Source organism: Budorcas taxicolor, chromosome 8, assembly GCF_023091745.1.
Source record: "Budorcas taxicolor isolate Tak-1 chromosome 8, Takin1.1, whole genome shotgun sequence".
Classification (NCBI taxonomy): domain Eukaryota; kingdom Metazoa; phylum Chordata; class Mammalia; order Artiodactyla; family Bovidae; genus Budorcas; species Budorcas taxicolor.
The window spans coordinates 50884293-50898705 of NC_068917.1; the positions used below are offsets into that span (position 1 = coordinate 50884293).

Sequence of the window (14413 nt, forward strand, 5' to 3'; positions counted from 1 at the left end):
CATAGTGATTCCTTAATTATAAATTCTTTGAGCCAGGAAGTCTTAACTTTCATTTGTGTTTGACTATTTTGATATAACTCTTCTATACTGACACCACGTAAAGATTAAAATACAGATAGGAAATATATAGTTTGAGACTGATTGTCTTCATTTAAATATATATGTTTAATATATTATATTTACTTATTGTTTATTTAAATGTTTATATGTGACCTGTACTTCATTACATTGGGTTGACCAAAAAGTTCTTTCAGGATTTTTTCATTACATGGCAACAGAAAAACCCAAATGAACTTTTTGGCCAACCCAATAATAGGTTATATAAAAGTTATATATAAAATATAATAAAATACACATCTCACCCCAAACACCTATCTATAACCTGCCTTTTCACAAATCCAAGGATTTGAGGTGGCACATGCTCCTTATGAGGGCTTCCCTAGTAACTCAGCTGGTAAAGAATTCACCTGCAGTGCAGGAGACCCTGGTTCAATTTCTGGGTCAGGAAGATACCCTGGAGAAAAGGTAGGCTACCCACTCCAGTATTCCTGGGCTTCCCTGGTGGCTCAGTCGGTGAAGAATCTGCCTGCAATGTGGGAGACCTGGGTTCGATCCCTGGGTTGGGAAGATCCCCTGGAGGAGGGCATGGCAACCCACTTCAGTCTTCTTGCCTGGAGAATCCCCATAGACAGAGGTGCCTGGTGGGCTACAGTTCATGGGGTCGCAAAGAGTCGGACACGGCTGAGCGGCTAACCACAGCACAGCATGCTCCTTATGATATCACCTTTCTTCTTGAGTACCTTTATCCTTGGGTCAGCAAAAAGCAGACATTCCATTAAAAATATTTACAAATAGCTAGTATCTTGAGATCCAGTTGTTTCTAATTTTTGCTAAAAACTTACAGTATTATATATCATCCAAGGAACAACAAATGGCTGTAGATCTGGGCTCCCAACCCAAATTTCAAATCCTCAGGAGAAAATTTCTATCTTACCATTCCCAGAGCCTCGTGGGCGGGATTAAACAAACAAAAACAACAAAAAAAATAGAATTACTACTTTGCTTTGTAAGACAGAAGTATCAGGTTCACATTCTCAAGTATATGAAATCCACATTACAGAGACATTTAAAACAAAATATAAAGTCTTCATTAGTGAATACATACCACATTAAGAAAGACAAACAGATACATGTTCTTTTGAATACACATGGCTAGCAATTTACCTACGACTGTAGCCATTAAAGAATTTAAAAGCTTCTTATTTTTAATTCTCGAATTTCTACATCTTCTTAGGCATTAATGAGTCTACTTAATTTTAGAGGGCAATTCTGGTTAAGAATAAAATGAATGAAAAAATAAATCACATTTTTAACCACATTCTTTTCTTCTTTATTTTTTACTATAATTAATTCTCCATCCTTTCCTGGTCCTTCCTGGAACTCAGGCAAGAATGATTCTTCTTGCTCCCATGGGGATGAGAAATCCCACAACAAAGAGGCTAGTATTCCTTTAAAAGAAGCCAGAAAAATCTCTCTAATCTTTATCCCTCTTAAGCCCTTTGTCTTGTCTATTGATGAGAATCTTTTTGAAGCTTTTTTTTTTTAAACTTAAGAATCATAGCATTCTTTAACAATGATGATTCAAAGTCTGAAGAGTAATAAAGAAATCTGCTTCAGGAAGCTCCCAATACAGAAGGCTTATTAAATGGCAGAAACCATAAGACCCCAGGGGCTCAAGAAATTGAAAAGCAGGAGCCACAAACACACACTTGATGGTTTAAGTAGCCAGAGTTCAGCAAAGGTACTCCATCACCAAACTGGTCCTTCCCCAGGAAAAACCCATCCTACAAATAAAAGAAATCAGCAGCACATCAGCAAGTGAGGCTTCTTTCTTGCCTTTGAGACTATCAGAGCTCAGTCTGCCTTGGAGAATACCTTGCTCTTCCTCTAATTCTCCTCTTCACGCTCCAGTTATCCTTTTCCTTTATTCTTTTATCTCCCTCAACATTTATTTTTAAATATGACCATGTAATTGTCTAAAATACGGAAACAAAATTCTGCTCTCTTCAAAATTCTGGGCAACTGGTACCTTCATTCTGCAATCCTCTATCCATCCAAAATATCACTATTAAAATCATCTTTGCAACTTAGAGCCTTGCTCTTCAAATAATACTAATTGCAGCAAGCACTTCACTATGTGCCAGGCCACGGGTGAAATGTGTTATCAGTACTCATGCATTCCATCTTTGCAACAGCCACATATGAAAGAATCTAATATTATCCTCACTGTGCAGAGGCACAGAGCAGCTAATTAACTTACACATCTCGTATTTAAGAAAACAGCAGAGCCAGGATTCAAAGCCATGTGGTCTAGTTCCAGCATCTATTTTCTGAACATTATACCTCCCAAAGTATTCCATCCTCTTATACTTGGCATCCAGTTAATAAATGCACACTAGCTTAATGTTTTCAAAGAAGTGTTTCCCAATCTATAGCATCTCCTTCATATTTTCATAATATATTATGATTTGCAGAATTTCCTTGAATTTCTTCCTTGTCCACTCATTTCCAATTCCCAACTCTGTTTCTGAGAATATACTACTTTCCATGTGACCTACTGATATTCTGCCTCACAAGTTAGATTCCCTAATTTAGAGATAAATAGAGATAATAACCCTGAAGGGCTTCCCAGGCAGCACTTGTGGTAAAGAACCCACCTGCCAATACAGGAGCTGTAAAAGACATGGGTTCCCTGGGTTGGGAAGATCCCCTGGAGGAGAGAATGGCAACCCACTTCAATATTCTTGCCTGGAGAATCCCATGGACAGAGGAGCCTGATGGGCTACAGTCCATAGGGTCTCAAAGAGTTGGACACAACTGAAGCAACTTAGCACTCAGTAACCCTAAAAGCAAAGAATAAAATGGCTTCTCAGGGCCAGAAAACCTGGCCTAAGACTCAGGAAATATGGTTTCTCACCCCAACTAACTCCCAACCATACTTAACCAAGTGCAAATTAATCCTACTTCTCTTGGGTTCATTTTTCCACTTTTAAATTGGTTTGTAGTTGGGGAACTTTAAATAAAATTCTAATGAAATTTTTCTTTTTTTTTACTGCTTTAAAAAAAAAATCATGCTTTGAGAAGTATCCATCAGCCCTAAGACCTGAAGAGTACTCCTCACAGAAACAGTGCTGTCAGGAGCTGGGGGGGATCAGGTATCACGATGCACTTTGGCCTACCTGGGCATAGCTCCCACTGCACACCACTGCATTCCATTTGGTCACGTTTATACAGCCTGGATGGCGGATCAGGTAGTTGTCCATTCTTCCCACATAAGCATCCTTGTATCCCGTCACAGAGCCATCAATGTCGTGGAATATGGAGTTCTTATCACCATCTAGCTCACAGTCTTCAAACCAGGGGCCAGGCTTTCCAAAGAATACATTAAGAGAGACCTGACAGCAGTGAAAAACAAGGACATCCCACAGTGAGGGCTCCCCTGCCATGTTCCCTCGTGTCCCCTGCAAGAACCCAACTTCATGTTCATTACAATGCATTACAGTTCCTTTAAGACTATGCAGTTCTGGGTCACAGCATAGTTGTCAACCAACATTTTTGATTAATTATGACATGAATGGGAAAAAAAAAAACTTCCTGAAGCCTTAGTTTCGGCAGCAAGCATTCAACTTCATCTTTGATGTTATCCCTTTTTTCAACTTAAAAACGATTAGCTGTTCCCCAGATAAAACGAATTCATGGTAACAGAAACCAGAATAGTTGTGGAAAGAGGAACGATGTAGTCATATGTATTTGTTAAAACTTAAAACCTTTTCACTTAAGATCTCTGCGTTTCCCTGTCCGCAAATTATACCTCAGTTAAATTAAAATATATTACAAGTTCGATCTCCTGAGCTAATCATTTCATTTTACTTCAAATGTTTTAGTTAACTTGTGAATGACTCCTGTCACCAAAAAATAAGTACAATTCCAAACTGAAACAGTCTAAATGTTGTTTTGGTATGGTTGCCTGACCACTGGACTCATTAGAACCTGTTGAAAGGTGTCCGTTATTTTTTTCTCTCCTCAACACAGATTAAGTCCAGCTCAGCAATTTTCATGTCGGATAACATTAATTCAATACCTTTATCAAACACATAGTACATAGCTAGCTACAAAGCAGGCTACAGGTTACATCATTTATAATCTTTCGGTGCGTGCTAAGTTGCTTCAGTTGTGTCTGACTCTTTGCGACCCTATGGACTGTAGCCCACCAGGCTAATGTTATTCAAACCATGCAGATACACCTTACGATGCTTTTATGCACTCGTTGCCCTGGCAAGTTTTTAAATCAACTGAACATCTAAATGATAAGCAACTCAATGGAAACTCAGTGATGTGTGGGACAAATGGGTCTAAGTTTTTAGTTCTAAACTCTTTTCTCTCTTCACTTATACCTCCCACGGTTAAATCTTAAAGTCTAGGACATACTCTCCATCTTTTTGAAAGAACAAATTTGAGGAACATACCCTTCACAAATGGTTCCAGAGCATCAGCACCTTAGAAAATTCCAAGCTGATGAAACACTGGCCTTAAACAGCATGGATTCTCTTAGGCTGTGAGAACTCTAACTCTGCAACAAATGCAACATCTAAAACCTGTTTTTTCAGTATGACCATGTCAGTGATCACTAAACTCTATGTGTGGAGAGAACATCCAGGCTGTAAGTGAGCTGCCAACCTCCACAATGGAGAGGCAATCCAAGACCCACCCTATGTACATGAAGCCCTGTCCACAGTGTAGCTCTTCCTCTTCCCCTGGAGTAATGCAGTCTAGACAAGAACCAGTCAATCAGTTTGCACCTGTGCCTCTGTTCCATGCCTCGGCTATTCACAAAAACCAGCTATAGACTTTGGTAAACTAACCTAAGTTCTCTTTTAAACTGGGGAACCACAGAGTTTGCCTATGGACATGAATGACAAAACTAGGAGTCACTTTACAATTGTGGCTGCCAGTGGGAGCAGAAAGCAAGATGGTCTGAGACTCCATCTCCACACTGCTGTCATCTTAGAAGTGGCAAGATGGGAAGAGGCTGGGGGTATATAACCAGATTGGCCTATGTATTGATGGTAAGGAGGGCACTGGTGAAATACTGAGAAAATGATTTCTGCGGCCTACTGTATCATAAACAATTATCTCTCAGTCTTTTTTGCAATCTTCATAAAAATACTCCAATAGTTTATATCAGAAATAACCCAACTTGTTTCCTATCACCCCAGTATTTCTCTTCTTTCCCCATCTTTTATTCTCCAGCTCCCCAGGATAGATCTCAGAAAAGTAAAATACCAGGTAAAACCCAAATCTCTTTATGGATTATTATACTGAATTCCCCAAAATCATATGTCCTCTTATTCCTATGAAATTCTACAATTCCCACCACTGTATCATCACATTAAGTCATTTTCCCTTTGATGATATCACCAGAATATCAAAAAATACTCTAGGTCACATGGGACTTCTGTTCTCACCCTAAACTCAGCAGGACAGAGTACCTGAAATCAGGAGTTACTCTTGCATAGAATTTACCTCCCAAGCCTAAAAACTCAGTGCAAATCCCATCTCTGTGTTTCTTTCTCTGGAAATGTGCCATCCCTCCGCTTGGTACCCATAGCCACTATATAGGAGCCATAAGAACGTACTTACATGCGGACCAAACTTTACGAAGGAGATGTTATTTCTAGGGGTTATCTGCCAGGAATTCTTCATGAGGAAGCCAATAGCACTGGTATATCTATCTAAAGTTGGCACATATTTTTTGAAAGTGCACCTGGTGAGATGAATGGGCCCATCATAGATTTGAAAGCCTCTAATTGGAAATGTCCTGTTGAAATACAAAATTTTGTTTAATGCATGTGGGCCCATCTGTTTAACAGCATTTCACTTACATATTTGTTTCATAAATACTGTTAAATATCCCGTATACACCAAGTACAATTCTAGGATACAGTGCTAATAAAGCAAGATCTCCAATCTAATGAAACCTATACTGCAGTGAGAAAGGCAAACAAAAACATAATGGGTAATTTCAGATAAGAGCATAACAAAAGACATAGTAATAGAATAGAACTGAGTAGGACAGAGATGCTATTTCAGATACACTGAAGGCCTCTCCAACAGGTGACTTTGCTTCCTTGAATCAACTCAGTTAAGATCTTTTCTTTGATAACTCATACCATTTAGCTTTAATTCCGAAATCTCTAGCACAAGAAGACAAATCTGTGCTTAATCAGATAGACCTTCTTTCAAGCCACTAAATAACATTAATAAGGAGAAATGATATACTTAAAAGTACAAAAGTATAAGTTTGCAAGGCTTACTATAGCTAGATTGAGAAATTCATTTTATTCATTTTACTCTGTTCTGTCCAAACATAAGCTCCTTAACTTACTAATCATGTTATTAACCATAATTAATGTACAAAACCCATAATATTCTGGATCCCTTAGGTTTTTCCCCTATTAAGTTTTTTAATGGCATTGCAGTCGACTTCTACAGCACCTAATTAGTTTATGACTTGGCAGTGTTTTACAATAAAAAATCATATACAGTAGCAAGAAAGTCAAATAATCTGGTTAAAAATCTATGCCTATCTTTGTGTATCCAAGAATATATCACAAAATGGTCCTCTGCCATAGAAAAGGATGCAAAGATACAGTAAAATAAAAATTAGGCCCATTGACCAACCAGCAATCTTTGTTTAAAAAATTCCTTGCTAGCTAGCACAGAAGCAACAGCATTTTGAAGTATTTTACACTGGAGCCCAATGTAAAATAAAAATAATGAAATTGAATTGCCCACCATTTTACTGCAGCCCATACCCAACTAATACAGCTTTTTTTTTTTCCTTTAATTTACATATTAGAAGAAACGGCTTTGGCTTAATTTCGAAGAGCAGAGCACTGAAGCCAAACTAACAGGTTTTGAGTCCCACATTAGCTATTTTTAGTAAGTTACTCATTTATAAAGCAGGACAATGACAACACCTACCTCACCAGGCTTACAAGGATTAACTGAATAATAAACTATTTAGAACAGGGCCTGATACATAATAAATATTTAGTAAATGTTAACTATTAAAAATCCATGAAGTTCCTTTCCTAGTGGCTTCCATGGTCTAACTAAAAGAAGTTCTACACATTGTGTAGCATGTAGTAAAGACGTTTAGTACTTCCCAACAATAAGCAGGGGAGACAGGCCAAGGATAGGCTGCCCTTTGCTAGAAGCTAGTTAAGCCCTTCGGCCAATATTTACCACCTGTCCCTTAAAGTCATCTGTCTGTTTGCCTTACCCCGCTGACCTGTCCTAGCCCAAAATCCAGACACAGTGGATAGCTTTAAGGGGACTGATGCTTAATGAGATCTGACATTAGCTCTGATGTAAGGACTTTAGAACACTAATTTTTCTCTACCTGGTTTTCTTACAAGTAAAATGACGACAACTCTAAACTGTGTCTCAGAGCTGAGGTACAGATTAGTTAGGTAATAGTTTCCCAAAAGTTCTGAAGAATCTTTATAGTGCTAAGTACTATTTTAATGACTGTGATTATTTTGACAGAAAACATGCCAAAAGTCTACCCTATACCCTTTCAACATCTGAAACATTGTTAATTATACAGCTAGTTAGGTTTTGAGTCAGCTTTGGCATCTATCAACTGATTTTCTAGGACTCTTTTCAATAAGTAATTTCTTTTTTCCAGTGGCTATTTCTTAAAACTAATGTCACCATATTAAGGAAAAACTGATTTGATGTCCATAGTTTATGGTTTGGTGACTTTCTGTGGCTCAGGAAAGGAAAAAAAAAAAAACCTACCAGCTTACATAAGACTTTATCCAAGAAGGATAAACAGGATAGTTTCCTTCATTATAAAACTCATGTGCTGGTTTAGTTGCTACGTCATATCCGACCCTTGCGACCCCATGGACTATAGCCGGTCAGGCTTCTCTGTCCAAGGAATTTCCCGGGAAGGAATACTGGAGTGGGTAGCTATTCCGTTCTTCAGGGGATATTCCTGATCCAGGGATCAAACCCAGGGCTCTTACATTGCAGGTGGATTCTTTACCACTGAGGGAAGCCCCATAAAATTGATAATGACATCTATATATAATGTTTAATAGTTAATGCTTCAGAATCCCAGAGGATAATACATACAATAGAAATAGCAATGATAATGAATCATTTTAATAATAATAAATATGGTGGGGAAAGTGTCACAGTGGGAATCTATTCAAGTTTTTTATGGAAACTTTTGTAAGGGTTAGAGCTTAATTTATTGTTTAAAGGTAACATTCCTCTGATAGAGCAATGCTCACCTGTTCCTAGGTAATGTCCGAGGCTTCAGGTCTATCCCTCCAGTGCCTACATACTTGTTCTGACCACCCTGAAAGCCGTAATTCCTGCTCTCCCCCACAAAGAGAGATTCAGATACCTCTTGGCTGGAACCTTCATCACTTGGGAAGCTTCCATCACTGTTAAAATAAGAATAATCATTAATCACACAGGAAGGCAAGCTATAACTTTAAAAACCTAAAAATTTTCAAAGTAGCCAGCAGCTTCTTAAATACATATTAGTGAGTCATCAAAAGGTGCCTCTAAATTGTGAGTATACCTCTTATAAATTAATATGTGGTTTGCAAATTAGACTTAAACAAATGAGATTTAATTTAGCAGCAACAACTAATTATTTTAGTCTCACACAACAATATTGCAAATGAGGAGAATAAACTTGCCCTAAATACAACAATGAGATGACAAACATGTTTAAGATGGGCATGAGAGTAACTGTTATCTGGGGAAAAATATGTAACATAAAAAGTTCAGTTCTTAAGGACCACTGTGAAATGAGACCAACCTTTAAGAAAGAAAATATTTAATTTGCTGCCAACTTTTACTCCCTTCCTCTTTATTCCCCTACTTTTTAAGATCTTTAATCGAAAGCTCAAGGGTTTTCTTCTAAGCAAAAAATATGATGGGCCTATCCTTCTGTGCAATTCCAGCTAGAGCAACCTCCTACTTTGGTGTGAATTCAATTAATCAATAAAAATGTATTTTTGGCCCTCTAGTGGCATCAAGAAGTGAGTGCTATTTTTTTAATGTTAATAAATGATACAGCATTCCTGTGCTATCAAAAAAAAAAAATCAAGGTTATTTTACCTTACAACTTCAAAATAAACAGATAAATATTTTTTAAGTAATTACAAACCTGGCAAAGGTCAGTCCTATTCCATTGTCTGCAAATCTAAAGAGAATGAGGAACATTTTAATTTATCACATCATGTAAGAGGTAATTCTCTCAATATTTAATTGTCATAAAATCCAAGAAGTTCCAATAATATTTACTCTTCAAGACCACACAAAAACTTCACTCTCCAATAACTAAAAGCATAGTCTCCATAGTAAAGGCACCTGGTTTGAATCTCAGCTTTGCCAATTACTAGCTGTGTGACCTTGGGCAAGTTACTTGTGTGTCCCTCAGTTTTCTCACCTAAAGGCTGAAATAACACTATAAGCTTCCTCATAGGATATCTGAAAGCATTAAAATGCTAATTCATTTCAACTGTTTAGAACAGCATCTGGCACAGAGTAAAGAGCACATGAAAAGTGAAAGTGTTAGTCATTCAGTCGTGTCTGACTCTTTGCAACCTCATGGACTGTAGCCCACCAGGCTCCTCGGTCCATGGAATTTTCCAGGTAAAAATACTGAAGTGGGTAGCCATCCCTTTCTCCAGGGGATCTTCCCAATCCAGGGATCAAACCCAGGTCTCCGGCATTACAAGCAGATTCTTTACTGTCTGAGCCACCAGGGAAGCCCAAAGAGAATGTGTGTTAAAAACCTATATTTACAATTTTTATCATTAGGTTGGCTCCCATATCTGTGTGTTCTGCATCCACAGATTCAACCAACTGTGGATAAGAAATATTTTTTTAAATTCCAGAAAACTCTAAAAAGCAAAATTTTGTCCAGTGCTGGGAACTATTTACATAGCATTTACATTGTATTTACAACTATTTAGGTAGTATTTACAGTCTTGAGTATAACAAGTACTCTAGAGATGATTTAAAGTATACAGAAGGATGTGTATAGGTTATATGAAAATGCTGAATACTATGACATTTTATATAAGGATCTTGAGCATCAAGATTTTAGTACTCAATGGGGTCCTGAAACTGATCCCCCATGAATACCAAGGAATGACTAATTTTTATCAATTAGATCATAGTATTCTCTTCAAAACTTTTCAATATTAATTCCAAATTATTTCTACAGATTTTAAACAGTGTCCGTTTTATCATGATAAATGCCAAGCAATTAACATCAGTATCAGCCAGAAAAAAACAATTTTCTAAACTCCTGAACACCAAATCTTTGCTTGACATACCTCAGGCTCCTCCTAAAAGTATACAAATGGAAAAGAAGTGAGAGGCTTATTGCCTCAAGTCATGTTAAAACATAAGTCAACAGACTTATTAAGGTGGAATTCAACTTTTGTTTTGAATGGCAGTGGAAGAGCATCATGAAACTGAGTTTCCAAGAGGAAGGAAAAAAGTGCAGGTAGTTTCAAAATCTTTATTTAGTTCTCTGACATAGACCATGTTTGTTATATAAAGTCCCAGTTTCTGTTTAATCTCATCAAAAAGCTCTCATGTCACCAGACAAGTTCAGTTCCAATAACAGCAGCAGAATGAGACGATTCCAAATATTTGCAGTCGGTTAACATACTTCCTCAGAGTTTGTCCTGTCTATTAGTAATGATACTATGATTCCAGAAACCACCACTGTACTTTTGGTCTACTGAGTTTTTAAAAATAGCCTAAAACATAAATACATCGGTGTCATCAGATAGTAACTTCATAGAGAATACCCACGCTGAATTCTGAACAACAATGTCTCCTCCTCTAACCCAAGCTCCGTTGTCGTTATTTTTAAAAGCAATGAGCCTGTCAATTAAAGCAGCAACACGTGGCTTTTCAGGGTCTGCATCCTGATGAGGCCGAAACCTTAGGGTTGGGAGAAAAAAAAAAAGAGAGACTTTTAAAGAGTAATAAAAAGGCAATGGGAATCAGCTATTTAAAATTATAAGCTTAAGTGTCAAAAAACAAGATTCAAGATTTTTGTCTTGACCAAAACAAGACCAAAAAAACCAAGACACAACTTAATATCTGCATTTAAAATACTAGAAAAAAAAATTACAAATATGCAGAGAACTGATGTCATATTTCAGTTTGTTTTTCATCAATTTATCTTATAGAGTGGACATTACAGAACATTCCAAGCACTAAAAGCATTTCAAAAATAAACAAAAACCTCAAACTAAGAAATATAGCATGTCTTCATAAATTCTTAAGTTACATGATATTAAACTTACTGAGTAAATTAATCATATATTTCAACATACATATCTATGAACCAGAGTATTATTTTAGTTGTGTGCTGGTGAAATGTTTTAGATATAGAGGGAAATCTGGGTTCCATGTCTCTAAAATGCCTAAATTTAAAAGATTATATTTATAGAATATTACTGAGCCATAAAAAATGAAAATTTGCCATCTGTGATACAGATGGACCTAGAAGGTAGTCTGCTTAGTGAAATAAGTCAGACAAATAAACACAAATAAATGCTCCACATTATCACTTATATGTGTAATCTAAAAAATAAAACAAATGAATATAACAAAAAAAGAAACAGATTCACAGATACAGAGAACAAACAAGTAGTTATCAGAGTAGTTACCAGTGTGGAGAGAAGGGAGGAGGGAGAAGATGGTGGTATGGGATTAAGAGATATAAACTACTATGTATAAAATAAACAGGGCTTCCCAAGTGGTGCTAGTGGTGAAGAGCCCGCATGCCAGTGCAGGTGACATAAGCAACACAGGCTCAATCCCTGGGTGGGGAAGGTCCTCTGGAGGAGGAAATGGCAACCCAGGCAACAAGGATATGCCATACAGCACAGGGAAATGAAGCCATTATTTTATAATAACTTTAAATTAAGAGACACTTACTCCTTGGAAGGGAAGTTATGACCAACCTAGATAGCATATTGAAAAGCAGAGTCATTATTTTGCCAACAAAGGTCCATCTAGTCAAGGCTATGGTTTTTCCAGTGGTCATGTATGGATGTGAGAGTTGGACTGTGAAGAAGGCTGAGTGCCGAAGAATTGATGCTTTTGAACTGTGGTGTTGGAGAAGACACTTGAGAGTCCCTTGGACTGCAAGGAGATCCAACCAGTCCTTTCTGAAGGAGATCAGTCCTGGGTGTTCTTTGGAAGGAATGATGCTAAAGCTGAAACTCCAGTACTTTGGCCACTTCATGCGAAGAGTTGACTCATTGGAAAAGACTCTGATGCTGGGAGGGATTGGGGGCAGGAGGAGAAGGGGATGACAGAGGATGAGATGGCTGGATGGCATCACCGACTCGATGGACATGAGTCTGAATGAACTCCAAGAGTTGGTGATAGACAGGGAGGCCTGGCGTGCTGCGATTCATGGGGTCACAAAGAGTCGGACACGACTGAGTGACTGAACTTTAAATGAAGTATAATCTATAAAAACACTGAATCATTGTTATACATTTGACACTGCTGCTGCTGCTAAGTCACTTCACTCGTGTCCGACTCTGTGCGACCCCATAGACGGCAGCCCACCAGGCTCCCCCGTCCCTGGGATTCTCCAGGCAAGAACACTGGAGTGGGTTGCCATTTCCTTCTCCAGTGCATGAAAGTGAAAAGTGAAAGTGAAGTCATTCAGTAATCTCTGACTCTTAGCGACCCCATGGACTGCAGCCTACCAGGCTCCTCCGTCCATAGGATTTTCCAGGCAGGAGTGGGTTGCCATTGCCTTCTCCAACATTTGACACTAATATACTGTAAATCTATTATAATAAAAATATAAAAAATAAAATATCAGCACTTTAAAAAGTAGACTGTATTTCATCGACTTATTAGTTATAAAGACTTAATTTAACTTTTTCTTTCTCTTCCAAAAACGTTTCCAAGGATCTTAACGAAAAGACCAAGGAAAAATACTGGTGTCAAAAAATGTTAAGTGTAACAGATCAAATAATTCCAGAAGGCTTCCTAATTTAAAATAAGATCACTTCCATCATAATCTTACAAAGCTGGGGAGGTGGAGAGAGAAAAACTAGAGAGCTTTATAAAAACCCACTCAGCAAGTTGAGATGCTTCAACCATATAACCATGAAGTATCATTTGCAAAAATTGCTATTATGAAAGTTGCTGGGACACGGTAGTGCCCACCAAAGATGTATGTATGTCACAATGGGAGAGGCAGCTACACAGAGAAAGCAGCAAGTGCAAACGCATGAGCGAGCTTGGCATGCTCAAGAACAACAAGCAGGTTGGCTGGTAAGTACAAAGCAAGAGGAAGAGGACAGAGAGGAAGGCGTGTTTCAGGCAAGGACGTGGTTCTTTATTCTAAATGCAAAGGGAAAAGTAGAATGGCGGTGCCAGGGGCTGGAGGGAGGAAGAAATGGGAAGGTGATGGTCAAAGGGTATAAAAGCTTTAGTTTTATAAGATAAATAAATTCTAGAGAGCTAGCCTATAGGTCTTTTGACCAAAAACTAATTTTTTACTTCATAAAATAATGTCCATAACGGAGACAGAAGGAAACTTTGCCCTTGATAGTTCATAGGTGTGTACTCATTTCCAAACTTACTGAGTTCTTGACACTATATATGCACAGCTTTTTACATGTCAATCGTACCTGAATAAAGTAGGTGGGTCAATAAGTGTGATGGAAAGTTGTCAGAAACATGGAGTCAGAGCAATGATATACCGAATTTCACTTTTTAACTGGTCACTAGCTGCTACTTGGTGACAGGATCATGGAGAACAGATAATAAGGACAGCACTCTAGAAAGCGCTCCACCCACCCTTAAGACTGTGCATGTGACCCCGTACACTAAATAGCTCTGACCTAAGGGGTAAAAAGACTGAGCCGTCGCCCACTCTCCTGGCATTGTAGCTGCTGCCAAACAGCTCTGCGGTCATTACATAATATCAAGCAGATGGAACAGTTTTGGAAAGGAAACTACACAATGTTCTAAAAGAAAGCCAAAAAAAAAAAAAAGAATAAAGCAACATCTAATTTTCTGCTGTAGCCATCTCATTTTTTCTGAAATTCCTATCCATATAAATCGTTGACCACTTGCTTAAATACCCTTTATTTTTCATCTTCCTTTCCACTTAGTCTGTAGAAAATGCAGCTAATTTTCCATCCCCTTCATTTATGAGCCTTTAGCACACTTCCCGACTCTCACTTGTCTTCTGCTTTAAATGTACTAGTCAGTTTTCATGTTCTTTTACTCTCTTAGATGAAACTTCCCTGTCTTAACCTGA

At 37.9% G+C, this 14413-nt stretch overlaps 1 protein-coding gene across 4 annotated transcripts in view; it reads right to left on the minus strand.

The window, feature by feature from the left end:
- CEMIP2 (cell migration inducing hyaluronidase 2) overlaps positions 1 to 14413 on the minus strand; it is an 80344-nt gene that overhangs the window by 20627 nt on the left and 45304 nt on the right. For all 4 annotated transcript variants that reach the window (XM_052644500.1, XM_052644499.1, XM_052644497.1 and 1 more), the window contains exons 13-17: positions 10921 to 11052; positions 9257 to 9292; positions 8367 to 8522; positions 5701 to 5878; positions 3240 to 3455 (exon numbers count right to left, since the gene is read on the minus strand). In XM_052644500.1, coding sequence (XP_052500460.1) covers positions 3240 to 3455; positions 5701 to 5878; positions 8367 to 8522; positions 9257 to 9292; positions 10921 to 11052 — 718 coding nt within the window. The remainder of the gene's footprint in view (positions 1 to 3239; positions 3456 to 5700; positions 5879 to 8366; positions 8523 to 9256; positions 9293 to 10920; positions 11053 to 14413) is intronic.